At 40.3% G+C, this 21,430-nt stretch overlaps 1 protein-coding gene across 1 annotated transcript in view; it reads right to left on the bottom strand.

Moving 5' to 3' along the window:
* The window catches only part of ARNT2 (aryl hydrocarbon receptor nuclear translocator 2), a 109,625-nt gene that overhangs the window by 12,333 nt on the left and 75,862 nt on the right, over positions 1-21,430 (bottom strand). The window contains exons 10-14 of the mRNA XM_067305215.1: positions 19,905-20,039; positions 18,920-18,994; positions 12,174-12,325; positions 4,229-4,301; positions 3,945-4,068 (exon numbers count right to left, since the gene is read on the bottom strand). Of these exons, the coding sequence (XP_067161316.1) occupies positions 3,945-4,068; positions 4,229-4,301; positions 12,174-12,325; positions 18,920-18,994; positions 19,905-20,039 (559 nt within the window). The remainder of the gene's footprint in view (positions 1-3,944; positions 4,069-4,228; positions 4,302-12,173; positions 12,326-18,919; positions 18,995-19,904; positions 20,040-21,430) is intronic.

Below are 21,430 nucleotides of genomic sequence, written 5' to 3'. Positions count from 1 at the left end.
CAGACACTAACAACAAAGCTACATCAAAGGATTAAATGCCACCTTGAAACAGTTTGCTTTTGTGTCCCCACTGGAAGCTGCTCCAGATCATGTAGGCAGGAGGGGGAACGGGACAGAAAGAGTATCTCTGGATGACAGGAGAAGTGATGGGTGCACAAGTCCCAGGAGTAGACTGGAAAGGGGAATGCAGCTTTTCTGGAATAAAGATGGAAGAGTCTGCCAGGGGAAATGGAATAAGGCCATATGAAATGAGCCTGGCCTGAAGAAGGTCTGTGTGGGCCTGCGTGGCCTACTTGAGAACAGCCTCAGGGAAGGGTACATTGCTGGCACCAGGAGAAGCACTCCAGTGCTGCTGCTGTTATTGTAGCCTGTTTGTACTGAGGTAGCAGCTAAGAGCCCACACCCAGTTGGATTAAGCACTCCACAAGAACGGTATCAAAGAGCCCCTGTCATAACTTGCTGACAGTCTCCTCCTCTCTAGGACGGCAGGAGCAGAGTACCTGATTCTCCTGGGCAGTCTGGTGGCATGCCTGCAAATCAGGGTGACCACCTGCAAACCTGGACAATCCTGCAGCCTCTGACTGCATTGCTATCTCACAGGAGGCTGGAGGCACTTTTCTTCCAGGGTGTTTGCAAGACTTGTTTATGTACATGATCTGCAGCAAAGCAAAACACTGGTCTCTTACAGTCTTTGGTGTCCTATAAAATCTAATGCTTGAGGGAGCCATGAAATAGGATTCATGCATCCCAGTGGGGTGGAAGACAGTCTAACATAGTGAATAACACACATACGGAGATGCCATTAACTTTTATGACCTAGCCTTACACGGCAACAAAAACACTGGAGATCAATCTCTAATTGAATGAAACGAGTCTGGGTGAAAAATGCCATTCAGTCCTTTAATTTAATATTCTGACACTGGATTACTCTGAAGTCCAGGGAAACCCTCACTGCTATTACTTTTTTCCTTAGAATAATTTAAAGGTTTTGCTCCACCATTCCTCCATCGCTTTCCGCATCTTCCCTTACTACATCCGTCAAGTACAAAACTCCCCGCAACTTGCTGATCACTTCATAACCATCTGTTATCAAACCTGCCTCATTTTTCCCTTTGCTCTTTTCAATTTCCCCTCCCTTTTCATAAGATGTTCTCCTGGATGCAAGGCCCACTCAACTTGCAAGTAATGCAAGACTCTGCTTGAGGTCCTGAGCTTTTAAGACCTGGTGAGCCTGGCCCCGCAAAGGCCTCCAACACACACCAACTCTTCTCTGTTAGCTGTCTCTAAGTTCTTATTACGTTATGTTCTTAGTGAGAATCCAAGCTCTCCTTCCCAAAGGAAAAAAAGTCATCTCAAATTACTTCACAAGAGCCTCAGAGAAGGAGTGTATATGCCACTGATGCAAGCTGTCATTGCTTTTCCTCTGTAATACAGACATTCAGTTCCTCACTGGCTACATATTGCCCAGCACAGAGATCAAGTCTGGGCTGCGAACCTATACTGTCATGTAAAAAGAAGGGAAAGAAATAGAGATAAGAGCTAGGAGAAGGCTGTGGATATGGTAGGAAGAGTTGAGAATGGGTTAGGATAAGGATGTCTTCAAGAGGAAGGATAAGTGATTTTGATTTTTTTGCAATAATGTCTTTCTTGCATGAGGTCTTCCCCTTTCTAGGGCCATCCTTTACTGGGATGCCAAGCTCTCAGGGTTGGAAGAGAGCCAAAATCCTGCAGGTGCTTTAGATATTTGAGAATGACTTACTAGCAAAATTGAGAATGCCCTAAATGAACTGGAATTCCTCAAGTGGATCAGAGTTGCCATGGCAGTTACTGGGGTCTGTACTCCAAGATGAGGCTAAGAGAAATGGCACAGCTCACCAGCAGATAAATCACCTTTAAAACCTCTTGCTTGAGTTGCATCAAATGCTCCTTAGTCACATCTCTGAATCTGACCCACATCTCTCCCAGATGTATTCCCACTCGGGATTATACACTCTATCTCTTTACTGTCACCTTTGCTACAGCACTGAAAATCTATTTTGTTTTGGTGTTTTACTGGGATTCTCAGTCCTTTCTCTCTCTAAACCCCTTCCCTGTACTGCAGCCCCTTTACTGGTCAGTCATGTACTCTTCTCCTAGTAGGACCAGTGTTTCTACCTGTAGAATGAATATGTCCTTAGCAACTGCATCATCCTGTGCCTCAAGGCATTTGCATGAATGGGTGAAGCCAGACTTTCTCTCCCCTCTTTCTTTGCTTAATTACGTGTGGCCACTGCATGCGATTATGGCATCAATCTCCCTGTGTCAAACCTGTATTTATCAGTTCCTTGAAGAAAAAAAAAAAAAAAAGGCAAAACATAGCCAGGAATCGGATCTGGTATCAGCATAATGCAAATGTCTTGCAGGCAGCATGCAGGTTTGTCAATATTGGTTTTGGACAGTTTATCTCCCCTCTAACTGAGAACCATCCCTTTTTATCATTCAGAGAAGACCTTGATCACAGCTCCCATGAGAAATTCAGGCAGGGTGAATGTCCCAAAAAAAGCATAGCCTGTAAATTGATAAGACTGAAAAGAGTAATGGTATTTCCAAGAACATAACCTCACAGCTTGATAGACCCTTAACCCTAACCCGTCCCTACAAACAGTTGAGAACTGCCTGAAAATGAGCCAATAAGGCAGCCAAAAAGCAAGATGTTCTTGCTTGGAAAAACATATTCTGGTGTTTAGGATTGGAGTCTTGCTACCTTCTAATGGACCCCTTTTATGGCCTCAGCTGTTGACTTCACTGTTAGAGTAGACAGACAACAATGAACAGGAATAACAAAGGTCCCAGCAACAGGAGGACAGAATATCAAGTCTCTCTTGCAGCTACACTGCCTTCTCCATTTGAAAAGGTCAAGTCAAACATAAGAAACCAATGCAGTGAGGTCATCTCCCAACACCCCTGGACTTAAACCCTGTGGGTTGTTTCCCTCATGCACTGTGTGACACTTGAACATTGATTTATTTAAAACAAATGTAAAAACTTTTCTTTTTCAGTGAGGAAAGTTAAGAACAATAAACAATTAACAAGTTCTTCCATGAGCCTGGTTTCCTACAGATATATTTTGGATGACCCATTCAGCTGCCAGTTTTCTGAATGATTCCTGTCTCTTCAGGCAACAGGCAGCTAAGCTGGGGCTACTTTGAGGCTACATCTATACGACTGACAAGTTTACTGCTACTTCTTGGAACAGGGCTGAGAAATCCTTCGGTGAGGGCACTCAGCGAGGACTCTCTATCCTCGCAGTAATTTCCATGAAACGTATAAGAACTTACTATTTCTGAGACTCCTATCATTCTTATAAATACTTGCCAACAGGTTAAAAATTTGTGGGGAAAAGAATATGGGACTCACAGAGAGATGGACAGATAGAATGACTGGAGATGCCTCATCTCCCTAGGAAACAAGGATATTATTACACTTGAAAGCAGCATATGCATCTGAAAACTTCAAAGCAAAAGCAAGTGATTTAAGAAAAAAATGCAGGCCCATCTTAAGACTTCTTAGCAGCTTTCTTAATCCATGTCTACTTATTGAGATGAACTGACATCTGCTGTTTAAGAAAATACATATTTAGAAGCTGGAAGTTCTGCCCAGTAGGTTTACTATCTATGAGCTGCACTGCTTAAGCTGCTCTTGTGAAATGAAAAGAGAACCAAACTCAAGCAACTCCAGTGACAGTACAGCAGTTCCTTCACTCCTGGAATTTTGCTCCTCATTGTCTTTGAGGGAAATACCAACTAAAGACAAATTCTAGGAAACAGTCTTGAAAGACTGACTTTACCTGGAAATTTCTCTGCCACATAGTACCTTCTCTTCATTCTCTTCAAAAACTGTGTTCCACATCATGTAACCATGCTTAGCATAATATTAAAAATTAAATAGCAGAGACATTCACTTACAAGCAGCTATTCCAGCAAACATCTCAGCAAACCTAGGATCTCTCTCTTGGGAGAAGATAGCATCTGGCTTTTCGACAGACTTTCCACCCTCATGAACATTAGCTGGTATACTTGGAACAGGCACCTGTTGAGATATGCAGAGGAAGGTAATACCCTCCATCATATTTGACAAAAAGGAATTCAAGAATAATCACAATGTATTTTTAATTCTGCTGAGATCTGCCATTGCTTTGCATTTTAAAAGATCAGAGGCACAAAAATAAAGAACTATTGAGAAATTTCACCTGAGATAAGTCATAGGATGACAGCCCATCTCTTTGATGTACTTCAAGCTCTGCCTGTTGCTGCTGAAGTTGTCTGCAAAAGAGAGAAAATTACTTCAGTTACAAAAAAAAGTTAAGATACAAAAAGGAACAGCCATGGTCTTCTCTTTTATACTCAGACTGAAATGCCTGTCAGATGATTTAGTAAGTCTTTTCTTGTGAGATTCATCTGTTTTTAAAGATTTCTAACTGAGAACGCTTACACCACAGGAATGTAACAGGGACCATGAAAAGTTTTTCTGTAATAGCTCAGAAATGCAGGTGGGTAAGGAATGGAGGATGGAATACAACATCCTCATAAAGAATTTTAGGATTCGCTGTTAAGATGCCGACATCTTCTGCACATTAAAGATGAATACGTCAGGCACTTTCTCTGATCCTGCTGAAGTAAATAGGAAAACTCCCAGTAATATTAATGCAGAATCATGTTAATCAACAAGAAAAACTGATCACAGTTCTGTGTGAAGCATGCCAGACTAAGTGCAACAACCTGTTGAGCTAGAAGGCAATAGGAGAAGAAAAGGAGAAAGCACTGCATTAAGTCCTTCGTAATAACATGATTTGGCTCACTCTCCTCAGGATCAGAGTCCAGATTCTATTTAATTTTTGAAAGCTTTTAAGGCAGCAAATCTCAAGAAATAAATTGCTCGTACCATTACATAAAATCAAGACATTACATAGAATCAATTTGTGTTGACAAATGCTACAGAAAACACAAGTCTCCTTTTCATGTTGATAAGATATGAAAAAAAATTAGTTCTTTAAATGAGATAAGAATCACTGGAAGTAACAGCCTTAATTCAATTATAAGAACTTAGAAAAATACTTCAAAGGAAACTGAAAGAGGCAATAAACTTTAGGGGAAGCATGCCAGAATGAAGAAGTTCAGTGTTGAAAACTCTGAGGATCCTTGAAACAGACTTGATTTGTGTTTAGTGTCAGGCACTGTTACTTTACTACAACAACTAGCCAAATACCAACAGATAAAGTCATTGGAAGTTGTGAGAAATAACTTGCAGGCGACATTTCTTATGGATAAAGACTTGCAGGGACAACATGCAAGTGGTGCTAAGCTAGGCATATTGACTTTCTACATTTACAGATATTGACTGTGTTTATCAAAATGCACAGATATTTTATACAGTTGTAACATATCTAGCACAGTGATTTTCTGCATCAGTTTTTTCACTTGCCTTTTTTTCTTCCCAAACTCAAAGCTCCTAAACAAGTATTTATTTTATTTTTTTTTTAAAACAGAGACAGTTATAGTAATGAATGCTATTGGAAATTTTGAAGTCGCTGTAACTAAACAACTTCAACACAAAATGCCACTGCATAATAAAGTTTATCAGGACTAAAACCCAACCCTTTTGAAATGAAAAGCAAAACTGCTAACTCTGCATTAAGACCAGAATTTGCCCCGTAAAATATGAACCTATGCTTTGTTGTTTGGACTTGCACCATCCACAAGTTGGGTCATTAGGAACCCCACTTGTCTGAGCATATGTCTACATGATCTTCTGCAGACAGATGAACCCTAGTCTGAGCTGCGACAGCAGAGTGCGAGAGCTGCACCATCCTGTTAGCCCAGCGCTGGGTTCAAGTTGCGCCCAGGCTCCAGCCTGATCAAGTAAGAGGCTGGAGTTGCTGGGGCACAGCAGCCCCCTAACCTCACAGCTTTGCACTGGAAGCACCTTGCCGCCAGCAGGTCTGCATACACAGGTGCAACAAGCTGGTGTCTCCCTGTAAAAAGGAAAGGCTCCTCCATGGCCTTCGTGTGAAGAAGCATCACTGCCACGGAGCAGCAGAGGCTGATACCATGAAGGGCACTGAACCAGTCTCTACGATGAAACACAGGGAAGAGCACGGCTGCCAAGCAGATGGACTCCTCCATCTGACACTTCTTGGAGCTGCTCTGAAATTGAGCAACCTCATTTCAAACAATGAGGGCAAAATTAAAATATACAGATCATCAAGACATCAACTGGGTGTGCAGTATTTTGGGTGCTACTTGCTGTTAGAAAGAGATGGATTTTGTTTTTTTGAGCTAGTTGGGCACCTGTTGGCATTGCAGAGTCTCAAGAAGGCCAGGTTGTGCAATAACAAAAAAACCTGAGCAGCTTCTATCCTGAGTCGAAGGCAGAGGGGCCAGTGGAGGGACGCCACTGGAGGAGGTTGTTAATCATCTAATTACTGGCCACAGGGAAGACCAGTAGAGACTCCTGTTTATAAAAAGAAAAAGGAAATTGAGCACGCTGCTATCATCCAAGCCCATTCCCAGCAGCTCACCTAAATGCTCTCTATAAATGTTAAATAATACAGAAGAGAAGGCTGACTTTTGGGCACACCTCTGACTCTGAAAGTGCAGGAACAGTCATTCAAAAAAGCTGTTTGGGTTTGACCTGAGGCAGAAGACCTGAGTCACTGCACAGCATTTCAGTTTAAGCTTTTAGCTTCACAGAAGTGGAACAGGAATATTTTGTGACCAAATATTTTGTCTCAAGTGCTGCAGATAACACCTTACTTCTGCTTCTACAGAGAAATTATCAAAATGTTTTGCATCTTCCACTAACTGCTGCTTTCTGTCACCTGGTCAATATTAGCATGATGACTTTTGGCCTGAGGATGTGCAGGCAACAGGCTATCTGTATGATGCTCTCTGCTCGGTTACCAAAGAAAATACATAAAACTGTTGTCCTGACAAGAAAGTAAACTGTCTGTAAATAAGATTTGACAGTTGTCACAGTGTCTGTATGCCTCTGGCCTCTTTCTGAAGGAGAAAGCTAACAGACAGGAATTACTCACCACATGGGTTTTTTCCGGAAAGAGATATTACGGTATGATAGGCGGTAATAGTAGAAGAGATGTTCCAAAATAACCAACATTGTGGATTTCAAAACTCTGGATAATCAAACTGGTGTGAAGGTGAGGGGCCACTAGAACAAGCTACTAAAGTAGTTAATAGTTTTTTCCATCCCTTGATGCCTTTCAACCAAGACTCGGTGCTTTTCTAGAAGACGCTTTACTCAGGCACTTGTTACCAGGCTCCATGGCAAGCTGGACAAAATTCTGTGACTGGCAACACACACACAGGATCAGAGTAGACCGCCAAAGACCTTCTGCAAGCCTTAGTATGTAAGGATACATAATACAAAGAATCACTGTTGTATTGTGAGTAAAACACAAAAAAGTTGATCCTCCATGTTATCAAAGAGCCATGAATTTTCCATATTATTTTAACCAGTAGAAAAAATACCTAAAAATCACCTCTGGAATGCAAAGAAGTTCTTTGTTCTGCAAGCATAAAATGCTTACTTTTTCAACAGAACTATGGGAGGTAATTTAATCACAGCAAATCTAGGGGGAAGTTTTCCTAAATACCACCCTGTGGACGATAAACACCCATTAAATCCTGTTGTTAATGTGAAAGCTAATTACACTGTTTCATTTGTTTTTATTACCAGTGACTCGGTGCGTGTGTCAATAAACAGCACATTAGGTCTCTTCTGTTCCGTATAAAGTATGTTTTCTTGATTCAGCCATATACATACAAATGAGCCAAACAAAACAGCATACTTACCAGTTATTTGTTTTGTAGGCACTTCTCTAACTCAGTGCTCCTTCGCTCTTCTCTATCATCTGTAATACTCGTTAAGCTACAGTACAATATAAATATCACATTGTGTCAACAGCACTGAACTTACGGAGCAACCTACCAAATCCGCTCCTTATGAAAACCAAATACTTAAGCATATCTTCACTGAATTGTAAGCTATGCTGCACTTGATTCTGATTGAAATGCAAAAACAGGTTTGCATTTTCTGCTCTTGATTGCTGCTACTGTATAAATGGTCCAAATGATGCTTTAGCCACGCAACAATTCAGGGTAGAGCTGACCAGGGAGAGCTGAACCCTGCTGCTGCAGTCACTTCCGACACTGCCATCTAATCAGCTCTTCTGATAGAACAACACACGCAAATCCCTTCAATCATTCAATTTCTAGATCATTTTCGTAAAAATGGTACAGAACAAATTTGGACAAAACTCAGACTGCCTTCTGACTTTCAGATCAAAATCCAAATCATCCCTGGTTTTGATTTCTATTTTGTGGCTTAAAGGAATAAAAGAAAGAAAAATTTCCAGGCTCTACACGATACCCAACCCAGCAAATAAAGTATTGCCTGGGTCGGCACAGGATTCTGCACGCTCTGCAGGAATGCCTGGCTCACTCGGGGGTTCAGTAGGAAACCAGGAAACCCCCTGGCTTGAACACGGAATGCTCACTGAAGCGGAAGGTTTCAATAGTTAATTCAAATTTATTTAAGTAAATGTATTTGGAGGAGAAGGGAAGATACTGCAAAAGTTCTTTTTGACTCTGGAGAGTATTTAGCTGAATTCTCTCTCTCTGCCTGAACACTGAAGTCACCTGTTCCTTTTCCAGGCATCAAAGTAATCAAAAAGGATCTGAACTTTTAACAGACTCTTTGGTGGGAAAGAAACAATACTGCATCCTTACCAAGCCTTTTTTATTTAACACTGGCACACATACTTTTTGTATCTATTTTGGACAAAAAGGGACGAATACAATGGCTGCAACAAGGCTTTTAAAGTTCTCTTTCAGTTACTCTTAAAATTTCTCTCTTTTAGATTGCAGTTTCAAAGTCACCACTACGAAATGGCCTGCCTTACATGGGCCTTGAGAGGTCAGATTGCCCACAGATGGCAGAGGGATCATGAGAAAGTAACTCCACTACCACAGATTGGAATTTTATCAGAATAGCTGATCGCTGGTATTTTGGCCCTTGAGAATCAGAAACAGAAAGTATCTCTGCCACAAGTGCAGGCTGATTCATCCGGCTTTCTGCCCCCAGGAGCGACCTATGCCAGCTTACTTGGTGATGAAAATCTTGAGACCCAGCACAACTGCAGAATTCATAAACGGATGCAGTGGAATATAGGACTTTGGGGCTTATAAAAACGAAGACATCAAAGTTTCTATGAGGTCAGAAAAAGATCTTTCTTCTATGTATATAAAGTCTTTAAGACATCATTCATTCGTCACCATGATGGATGATTTTATTCAAATGTTGCTTTTTGTGTTTCTTATATAAATGTTAATCATAATTATTATTTCTTTTTGGAACTCAAACAGCCCCAATTAAACAGGAAGATGTGGTCTAACTGGGACTCTTCTTTTCAGTAGAACACAGCACAAATGCTAAACATTAAATGCTTCATTTCTCCAGGAAGTTTCTCTTGGATGACTGCACCCAAGAAAAACTGAGAGAAGTTTTCTTTTTTTTTTTTTTTTGCAAGGAACTAAGTGAACATTTGAACCTAATGTTTCATTATCCTTCCACACCAAAGGCAAATTTGGAAAGCTTACTGTTTGAAGCTCCAAAGGAATATCCTTAAAAATAAAAAAAGAAGAAAAAAGGCCAAAACAAAACAAACAACAAAAATTAATTAACCCTCCCCCAACTGGAACCACCACTGCCCTCTACAGTCTTTTTGAAAAACATTCTTCCCCGATCAACGCAAAATTTGAGAACTTTCCCCTTAACAGGCAGACACACAGATGTGCACACTGGGGGTTTAAACTATTCTAAGTTAAAAACACATTTAAGCATAGATTTATCAGGTGCCTTGTCTTTAAAATTCATGCTGAATTTTAACTGCCTTAAAACTGTATTTTATGGGGCTGGATACATTCTCAAAATTATAGGCAAATCAGTATTTGCCTCTATGCAAAACTGCCTACAAAGGTACAACAGAAGACACCCTTGCCTGGTCCCCAGGGCAAGCACTTTGCTGGATCCATGGCACCTGACACCCACCGACACGTAAAGATGGCCCCGTGCACTGGGGTCCGTGCAGAATAACCAGTCCCAGCCAGAGCTGAATGAGGAGGCAGAAATCAACAGTTACCAGCATATACACCTCCCCAAGGCATCTAGGAAACGTGAATTTAGAAACCGACCCCAAAAAATCCAGAAACAGACAGGAACAGCCCTGCATTACAGTAAGTCCTCTTTGGACATCTGTTTGAGAAGCGGGAGAGAACAGGGGGGAAAAAAGAGAAAAAAGTCTGAATAATGCATTCTTTCTGCTATTTAAAAACAAACATATAACGGTTTGTATCTTGCCATAAGGCTAGAACATTTTGAACACGACAGAAAGGAAGGAACATCCTCCGTCAAAGTAGCAGCAGGCAACTTCCATATTAGGTCAACATTTCTGGGTTGTTATTCAAACCTACCAAGACAGATATAATAAGAGTCAGAAGTTGGCACAATCTTATTTATTACAGTAAATGCTGCGATGCCAAGCTGAACAGTATAGTCAAGTCTGGGAAGAAAAAAACATTCCCAGAGTCAACACAGCGGAGTCTATAGGTCACACTTTCTGACCTCTGGACTCCTGGGAATCAAGTACAATTAAACCAGTGTGGGACAGATTTCAGCAGTTGTCTCTTATCTTGCAGACCTGTTTTCACATTAACAGAATATTATGAAAAGAAAAATGGGACAGCAGAAATGTAGAAATATCTCTTTTGACAGGGAGATAATCAGCTGTCTGAGTTGAAGACACATTTACTTGTTTCAAGGAACTGAACTATTCAGTTAAGCCCAGTTGTTAGAGTACGCAGGGAAAAATGAGCAAACTGAGTGTTATGCTGGGTTTCAAGTGACTAAAAGCAGGGTGCTTCTAGCCCAGGTATCCATCACACCCAAACAGCTTTACTGTTCCTTAGCTTGCTCCTTAAGAGAGACACTTACTAGCTTTCTAGGTTCAAATGCCAAAGCCCCAGGGGTTTGGTTTTGCAAGTGTGCATCTCCACTAGTAGACTGCTCATTCAGCATTTCCATTATACACTCTAACAGGTTGAGACCTTAAATCCAATAATTTCCTCTGGGTTAAAAACCTGGCAAAAGAACCTCTGGTCAGACCAGAAGCAGATTTTGTTTTAGAAATAGATTTAAGTTTATATTGGAAAGAAGAAATATTAAAAAAATAATAATAATCTGTAAAGCAATGGTTTTTATCAAATCCAGATTAGCTTCTGCAGTTGCTAGCTCAGAATTCAGAAGGCATCAGAAGCTTCTCTACTCCGTTACACAGTGACAAAGGTCCATTATACTGCTAGGGTGACTTTTATTTTAGAAGCAGCTCCATGAGTTGCGGAACTGAACATGCACTATTTAAACCTCCTTTTAACAGGTTTAATGACTTTTTTTTTTAAAGTACTATTCAAAGACAAGATGATTTCATTCCCCTCTTAATATGAGGCTGGATCTGTCCCCAGACTTGAGGACAGTCCACCAGATCTTAACCGAGTATTAAGAGTCCTTCCCCCTCAAGCTCGCTAGGAAATCACTTTTGCCTGCTTTTATATGCTGTAAGAGTAGACTTAACTCAAGGAGAAGATGACCAGGACTATGACACACTACGACCACAGTCCACAAGAAGCAGGAGTCTTGCCTACAGGTGATACTTGTAAACACGGACCTGCAATTTTCCGTCTGGCTTAGGAACCAGGCTAACCTTTCTCCAATATCATGAGAGCTGCTCTGCTGCTGGAAGCCCTGTGCTAGCTAACGCAGCTTGGACTGAGATCAATGGGCTTGTCTAGAGACATAACAGATAACTGACGTTTATCTCTGGTGCAGCCAGGCCCTGGAAGCACCACAAGATAATGACAGAGAAACAGCTGTAGCTGCAAGTACTTCTGATGCAGAAAACCTCTGTTACAGACTGTACCGTTATAGAGGAAACAAATGCAACTGGAAACGGGCTACCACAGGCTACCACAAAAATCTGAATGTGCATTTACATTGCTTACAACAAAAAGCAATGTTTATATTCTTTCAACACCATGTACGTGAGCATCTGGAAAGGCACATACTTTACGTTAGTGTTGGTGCAGATGATGTATTCAATCTCATCGGAATAAGGATTTTGAAATGTGAAGCTGCTGGTTCTGATCAACATCCATTCCCGGTTTTTGGTACGAAAACGATACATCACAGACAGGACTTGACCTTTCAGTTTCACAACCTGCAAAATCATTTGGAAAGGTTACTAACAGCAGACTGCTACCTGCTGCGCAAATGAATAGTAAACAACATAACTGGTGTGTTTTAGACTTATATTATAGGAAGATATGGAAACAGTAGGGATATTCTTAATATAATGAGAATAAACAAAATTCATTTTATTTTAGCAGTTATCTCCTTCAGAATGAAACCTTCATGCTTTGTTGTACATAATGTCCTCTTCCAATTTGCATATAAGAAGAATACAGACTCAGGAAACAACAGGTTGTGGTGTTATCCCAACAGGGAAGCTTTAAGAAGGTTTTAGTGCGGAATGTTTATCAAGAGACATTGACAAAAACCAAACTGAGGCATCTTTTAAATATTTATATGTAAATCATAAACCAAATTTTGCAGCACCTGAAACAAAAGCCTACAACAAAAAACATTTTATGAGGTCACCTATCTCCTTTTCTTCTTGGATACTTAGCTATCCAATTCACATATGTGACATCCCAAATCATACATTAGAATCAAAGTTTAGGATGATATTTAAGCAAGATGGTTTTTTAGAAACCATATCTGGCTGTTTTTTTTCCCCAAAGATGCTAGAAGTCCGACAGTCTTTAATGCTAGTGCCAAAATCTGTCTTCAGATGACTGATATCTGGTTCCTGAAACATTCTGAACATTGCCTATCAAGTGCCTAGAGGTGCTCGTTCCACATCCTTGCAGTTAAAGCCTGCCTGCATCCTCGGGGATTCTGATTTATATGTCCCTGCCGCATTTATCTCTGTCACTTCTTCTCTCCACAGGGTGTGACAGCCCTTCCAGGCAAATCCAACAGAAGTGCTCAGTCACCACAGTTTTCAGACCAGCTTATTAACATGACTAGAAAATGATGGTGGGCTCTGGATGTTAACTTGGTGGTAGCTGAGAAGGAGATACTTCTGCCAGCTCAGCCCTTTTGTTCACAGGGCAGTAAGGTTTGTCAGAGGGCTGGGGAAGACAGCTTGGGGGCCCTTCAACTCTCCCAGCATGATTTGGAAGAACTCACGAGACATCTCTGTTGAACGCTGCTTAAAGACAGAATCGCTCCAAGATGAAAGACCTCAAAGCACTGCTCAGGATGGCTGTGCTTTCTGTTGCCACAACAGCCATGATGTATCAGCCCATCTTCTGAACTGCACGTCTCTTCTGCCGTCATATTAAGAGGTAGCAGTTGGACCCTGGTGAGCTGATGTCGCATCCTGACACAGTTTCTCTTCTCAAGCACCACCACACTAACTCAGAGTTACTCAAAAATGCACTCTTTCAAAAAGTGTCTGCTCACATCTCCACTTGGGAAGACATTATAACCTATGTCCTTGAAGAATAAGAAAAGATGAATTATGGAAACTTCAGGGGACACAGCTCACGGGCTATTTTTAAGTAAGACTATCCAATAAAGCCATTTCCAGAAGTCCCTGCTCAGTGCCTTGGTCTCATACCTAGCTAGAGCTCTGCTGAGCATCTGCTCCATTGTAACTGTCTTTCACCGGCTCTCTCTAATGAGACCAAATGCTTTAAAACATCACCCTTGTGCACCTGTTCCCTTAAAACAATCTTCCCTGTCTAAAGGCAGACAAGTCCTCTTATACCTTATTTTTGCCAACAAATGAACAGGTAGCACTCAGTATAACCAGCTGTATTATACTGCCCTAGAACATATAACATTATACTGCCATATAACATTACACTGCCCCAAGAACAGTTTAGAGCTCTGAGGGAACACCAAGAGAGGGAACTCAAACACTGGTGTCATGAACAAGCTCAAAGAGAAAAATATTTATCATACACAATATATATTTATACAATGATGTGATATGGAGGCCCCCTCAGCCCCCTGCAAGCAATGATGCAATTACTAGGGGTGGGAGGAGAGGAGCAAAACAATGCAAAACTCAGACATAGAAACCAAAAGCAGTGTTTAAACTGCCCAAGATACCATAAACAGATGGGAGAAGGGATAAAGAAGAACCTCACTACATTTCTTCAAGAAAATATTTGAGTGAGAAACCAGAAGAAAAAAGGATCAGAAAAGGGAAACCATTAATAATTAAAGGGATGAAAGAAGAAGAATAAAGATATAAGTAAAAATGGGAAAGATCAATTAATTAGACCACAATTAATGGGAAAGACAAACAGCAGAAAAAGAAATAGCCCCATGGTCTGTCTCTGATGTGTAGATGAGTTTTTCACTGTTGCATAAACCCAGAAAGATCTGGCATGAATGAAGTAGATCATGGAGTTTGAACTCACAAAGAATATGCAAAAGCCGGTAATTATGTTGGATGGAAACAAGATACATAAAGAGATAATTATAGATGAGAAAAAGTCACAAGTGCTTTGTCTCAGATTCAGCAAAAAGCTTAGCAGTATGCTAAGCTTTCAATCTAATGGGAATTAAGCATGTGCTTAAATTAAACAGCTCTTAAGGGCATAATTGAATATAAATGAACCTACCACATGCTTATGGTTAGGTACATGCTGCAGTGCTTTGCTGAAATGAGCCTTGAAAATTATGAGTGCGATACCTGCCAAAGTTAAAACACCCCATTCCAAAGAGCTAAGTTGAAGCTGGTAAATAAATAAGAATATCGACTTAAAAACAGTTTCAGCAATTTTACAAAGCTAGGCAGAGCTTATGCATCACAATCAAAGACAGTTATTGAGGAAACCTAGCATCTTTGCATTAAAAATAGACAGATGACACAATAAATCAGGTGAAAGAATATCTGTGAGCCTACCCAAAAAAAGCCAGAATGGCAGAGTGCTGACAAAAAATGCTTCTAACTTTCGTAAGAGAAAGAATGAGCCACCATGTGAATGGAGACAGCATCAATAAGCTAATGCCTATTTTTACAGCGTTAATCAAAATGGAGTGAGAATTCTTCACTTGGATGGCCTATTTGTTTAGAGCTAAATCAGAATTCAGATGTCTGGTAATACCCAGTTCAAATTCTGTCCTTGATTGCCAAAGTTTCATTGAAGACAACGGTTGGGTAAAAAGTGAGGGATTTTACCACCAGACTGTAACTACCATGGGCAAAACCAAGGCTTTGATGGCAAAGAAGATGATGTAACCATGGGGTGTCTCAAACTGAACAAACAGGTCCTGGGCCCCATGAACTCTGGAAATACATGGCCTACTCCAGACTTTGAGATCTGGATCTATCCCCTCTATGCAACAAGCATGGATGAATTTAAGAAACAGCCAGCCAAAGAAGTATGCTCAAATAAATACTTCCACACTGCATTGCATATGTTATCAAAGAATCTTAGTTTAGGTCAGGAGAAGACTTATAAGGTTTAAAGTCATTCAGCTGGCACTTACCTGGGCTATTTGTATTCATTTTTTTATTGCTTTTTCACCAAGCTATCTCAGGGGTGCCTCAGGGAAGCAAGGGGAAGGTCTACTGCAAATAAATGCCACATCTCATTGTGGAGTCTTAATCTTTAACCACTGGAATTTATTTTTTATTAGCTATCTACAGCCTGTTTTCCCTAAAAGTAGTTACTTTAGCAGAAAGCCAGTATTTACCCTGTGTCTTTATTAACAAGTAATTGGGTTTGGAGATATGCTCCAATTCTTCCCCCTACCCCCACCCCCCTTCCCCAAAGGCCTGTATTTCAGATTGATCAGCTGGATACAGGATTGAATGGAAAGAATGCAAAGAGGAGAGAAAATCTTCAGTAATGCCCAGAAAAGTTCAAAATAATACTGAGGTAAATGCTTTTTTCTAAATAAATGCTTTTGTAGTTTGAGTTCAGTGAGCCACATTCTATTATCAGCAATTTTCTACCACCACACCCAGAGAAAAGAATACAGAACTTGCGTGGAAGTGTCCAATCTGAACAGCATCCACTGGATATCAGATAGCTGTTTTCTGGAACCTTTGATACTAAACTTTATTTGTTGATCTTGGCCTTGAGAATATCTCATTCTGGCTTGATTTTCCCACCCTGCCTGATGAATGAATTTATCTTCCCAAGGAAGTAAAAGCTTTGAGATGGATGCTGGCAATTGACCAAAAACTGCAAAACCCTCCCTCCCTCTTACTGTTATACACCAACCCGGTTCTGATACTGTCAGCAAAATAGAAATGTCAAGTTTTCAGACGGTTTGAGAAAAAAAGTTTACTGGAAATCACAGTTACCTTTCTAATGAAAAGATTTCTAAAGCCAAACTAATGATAATAAAACAAATTGCAATAATCTATTGTCCTGAATTATGAATTAAACAAACACTAATTCTGTAATAATATATAAAGCACAGATATGTCTGGTGGGAAAATCCTGAACTGTCTTAAACCAGTGCACACAAACAGGATAATACAAAAAAGATTTCAAAGCTAATGTTTAGCTTCTACTTTTTTACATTCTTCGGGAATAAAAACCACCTGGTGCATAGCTAAACCACTTACTTCAGTCTTTTATTTCATGATCAGAATAACAGCCCTGATCATATTGCTACTGTACTGAACAAAAATATACAAAGAAGGAATTGCCTACTAAAGAAACAGCACTGTATTTTCATATTGAACTCAGGTCCAGGGAACAGGAGCTCTTCACTTCTAATCTGTGCTTTTTCCACTGTCTTGTTATGTGACCTTGAGCAAATCATGTAGGTCTCTGATCCAGCAAATCGTTTATGCGTATGCCTAATATCAAGTAGTTACAGGGAAGTCCCCAGCAATTGACTTCAGGGATACAACAGCAGCCTCTTACGGCCTGATCTCGCTCTCACTGAACACAGTGAGGATCAAGTCATTAACCTGAATGTTAGTTAGTCAGCCCTTCTGAGCCTCCGGCTGTGTTAAGACAATCACTTCAGAGATGGATATTTGACAAGTTATTATCCAGCAGCTCTCTGTCATTGTCTCTCAGATAAATTAGTGGAACCAATCACTTGGGCATTAGTGAAAAAACAGCATATGTGTTCTCACTGCACTTCTCGCACCACTGGTGTGGTCAGGCACCAGTTCAGGGAGCTGAACCATCTGAAAACTAGCCCCATATAAAAGTGATTAGTCCCTTAGCTAGCTCACCCGGCAAGTCCATCTGTGCTAGTGTCAGGACAGCAGGAAGGGTGGGGAGGAGGTCAGGGATGAGAGAGAAAAGGGAGCAGGACCTCCCCCTTGGTGGCAGCTAACCATCAGGTAGGTGTAGCTGTAGCATCACATCCCCAACAAGGTGGGGCAGGAAAAACGACGGGGTGCCATAACCTATTTCAGGCATCCAGCATCCATCTGTCCCTGCCTGTGAATCAACATCTTAAATTTAAAAGTTCTTCAGCTGCTGTTTGAACACAGTCCACTGATGTGACGCTGACACAGACACAGCGTGGTCACAAAGCAGTGATATCTTACACTGTCCCAAACAATTCTGTAGAGACCATAACCTCAATTTCTCACAGCTTATTCTATGAACACAGAATGCATTTATTATTTTCCCCAGAGAAGTTTTTGCAGCTCCACTTTTGCATGCTATACTTGAATAAATAATTGGCTATACAAATCATTTTAAAACTCACTTCATATCCATGCTTTACAGCTGAAAATCTCAACATCCAACACATGATAGATCAACAAAACTTGCTTAATCTAAAGGTTGTTGTTAGAAAATCTGAACTTCAGTAATTGCTTAAACATGATACACAACGCTTTCTAGTGCAGAATGGAAGGCACTGAGAAGACCAATAATAAAGAGAATTCTTGGGGAAAGCACTCCTACCGTACATCCCAGATCAATCTGAAACAATAAGCTCTACAACACACCAAACTCCTTTGATATACTTGAGGTAACAGTGGTCCATTGCAAAAATGAATGCAGAGCAGTAACTTTCCATATGTTCTTACCTTTCAGTTGTTACATCTGTCTGCATTTCAATTCCCCAGTAGGGAAAAGGGCCAAATTCTCTGTTGATGTGAAGTGGTGCAAATCCACCAAAGTTTAGGGAACATGTCGTTGTCTACACTAGCAGAGAATTTAGGTCACAGACTATATTACAGGTATAATTTGAAACTCACTGAGTTTCAGTTAACCCTGTTCTCACTGAAGTCCCTTGTAAAATTCTCAGCGACCTCAGAAAGAACACAGTAAGATCCAGTGTTAAGCAAATTTGAGAATGCCAGTCTCTGCATATACAGATATTCCCCTCTTAAAACATCCCATATTACAGAGTAGTGTAGCTATTTTCAAATCAACAGCCCATCTTGTTGAAGGTAAATACTTTTGGTTCCCACTAACCCCAGTGGGATCTATGCAGGCATCTCTAAAACAAAAAAACAGCTTAACTCAGCAGTGAACACTCATTTAATTTTTAGTAAAATAAAATAAAATGTGTAACTGACATATTTCTGAAAATACAGCGAACAGGTGCTGTAGTTTAAACTACCATTTATGCAGTTTAACTGATCATTAATTTATTAGCAGAAATTGATTCATACCTTGCTACTCCTCCTCCTGCATAACAGAACAAATACCTTGAAATGAAAAATAAGAGCTACTTCCCTGGACAAAAAAGTAACAAAGAAATAAATAAATGGTGGGAGAAAGGGACCAGGCTGAAGTACCTGTTGGAAACTCTCTCTCAAATGGCTTTGATCTTCAGGATGGCAGAATTCTAAAATGTCTTTCCCCAAAAGATCCTAGAAAAATGAAACATAAAGCTGTGTAAAAAACCCAAATCACAGTACAAATCCATGTGCATATCTGCAAGCAATCCTTGCAAACACCAGATCTATCACCCTCAGTGGGACTACTCACTTAACCAGGGACAAATCCTACAAACAAGGTTTGTAGGTATCATGGCCCACATTGTATTTATACTATTGCACAGACATATGTATTTACAAATAGATTTTAATTGAAGTTGTAATATCTGAAAAATGGTGTCTTGAAGAGTCTGACATCTTCTATTAAAGCTCATTTTACAGCACTACTTTTTGTAAAAATAGCTGTTATAAAGCTACCTAAAATCAATATAAATGTGAAGAACAAATGAGCTAGAAACAAAATGATTTTTGCCTGTAAACTGCAACTTTTGAGACCAGAAAACAGTAATCATTGGGATTAAAAGGTAAAATGTAGTTATCAGAGAGAGTTGCGGTAATTAGGAGTTCATTTACTATTCTACTCAGTTCTATGACTAGCCTTTATTCAAAGGAGCAGATGTAAGCCTAAAGGAAAACAGGTGCTATAAATGATGTTTGCTTACTGTTCAATAAATTGTTAGAAGCTAAGATCTACAGGCCTAAGATCCTCTCCAAGCACTGCTAACTTTCTGTCACAGAAATGTCTTCACTGGGAAGCTGTGTAAGTTTTACAGCAACTTGCTGTTAGAATTCAAATTGGACTTAAAAGGGATAAAGTGATTTCCCACATGACAAAGGGAAAATTAAATTTTACAGAGACATGAATAGCAAAGAAAAGTAAATAGCATTTAGCACATGGCATATGAATAATCAGCTAGAAATATTTCATGCTTTGCTGCTTTTGTTCTTAATGTGCAAACAGAATTTTTTTCATTAGTTCTAACCAGTCTCTGCATTTACTGACCTGGGGCTGGTAGCCAATGACGCTGATGCATCTGGGGTCAACGAAGGTGATGACTCCATCAGAATTGTGCCTAGACAGGAACTCGGTTGGGACCGACATGCCATTCATGTCCATGCACACCGGAGAGCTGGTTACCTAAGACCAAACAACCAAGTCCACAGAATTTAGTTCACAGAACAGTCATCGTAAGTCAAATTTTCTTATTCAGCTAAAGAAGAAAATCTGTTGGCAGACTGCTAACTACCGGAGGAAGTCATAAATAAAAAACAGCACATATATATGACATAGAAGTGGCTTCAGTCTAGTTTGCAGTTCAAATATGTCCCCTCACGGCACTTACCTAGTCTTAACAGCACAGCAGAAAAACAAACATATGAGAAATTTCCAACAAGGAAGGATATAGCAGAGATATAAGTAAGGCTGGGTTCACCTCACACAGTGGAAGCAGCTTAAAGCTAGGCATCTTGATGGCCACCTTTCTCAACCAAGAGTGACAGATTTCCAGAGAACAAGTCAACCAACCTATTTTAGGATGTGTAGGCTACTCTGGAAAAGGCAGGCTCATTATCTTATCTATCTATCTGGAGAAGGCCAGCTCATTACCTCATTACCAGCTCTATCTATTATTTTTATCTATCATTATCTAATGCTCCTCAAAGCTCATCAGAAAGAATGAAGCATTTCCAGCTATCCACCCGAAACCTGTGCAATCGGGAGACTTCATCTCCTTTCCTAGAGGGGCTACAAATGAGACTATCCTTTTTCTTATAACCTGCAGGGCAATCTCTCTTAACAAGGCACAAATGCAAAAAGAACAAATTCTCTTTTTTGGTCTTTGCCTTGAAGCGTAATAGCTTGTACGCAGAATTTCAATTTGCTGTTACAGAGCACAGTTTTTAATTTGTGCACCTTGACTCCTTTGTGATTAAACCCATCCCCAGAGCCTCCTCTTGCCCTCCCTCACATAGCGCCTGCTGGCTTCTCTTATGTTACAGATGTTTTGACACTCCACATGTTACTAATGTGATTTTCTGGGAAACTATCTTTTTTGGCAGCTGTAACATCTGAAACCCCGTAACTTCCTTCTTTCCATTAGTGGAATATTTTATTCTTGATTATAAAAGTATGATTAAGTTAAAAAACATCATGCAACATTCCTGTAGCTCTGCCACAATGGAGACAAACCCTGCAGAAGTGCCGGCACTTTCAGTAACGTGCAGGCCGTTCACCTCAAACAAAACTGGTTTGGCACCTGGGCTCCAATGAAAGGGTCATTTTACCTTGTAGGAAGGATTGATGCCATCCTAACAGATGGCAATGAGTGCAGGCCAACAAGAGATCCTGCAGTAGGCTCAAAGATTTTCACTAATGGCTGAATTCCCAGGCCAGGAAGATAAAAATTAGCTTGTGCACTGCTGTGATAAAAGAGATTCACCTCAACTGCTCTAGCTCCAGCTCAGACCTCTTATCAGCAATGGAAAAGGAAGAAGATATATCACTTGCAATAATCATGACAAAAAGGAGGT

The sequence above is a fragment of the Apteryx mantelli genome, chromosome 15 (genome assembly GCF_036417845.1).
Source record: "Apteryx mantelli isolate bAptMan1 chromosome 15, bAptMan1.hap1, whole genome shotgun sequence".
Taxonomy (NCBI): domain Eukaryota; kingdom Metazoa; phylum Chordata; class Aves; order Apterygiformes; family Apterygidae; genus Apteryx; species Apteryx mantelli.
Note: the sequence above shows the minus strand (reverse complement) of the source record. Positions and strands in the feature narration are given on the sequence as shown.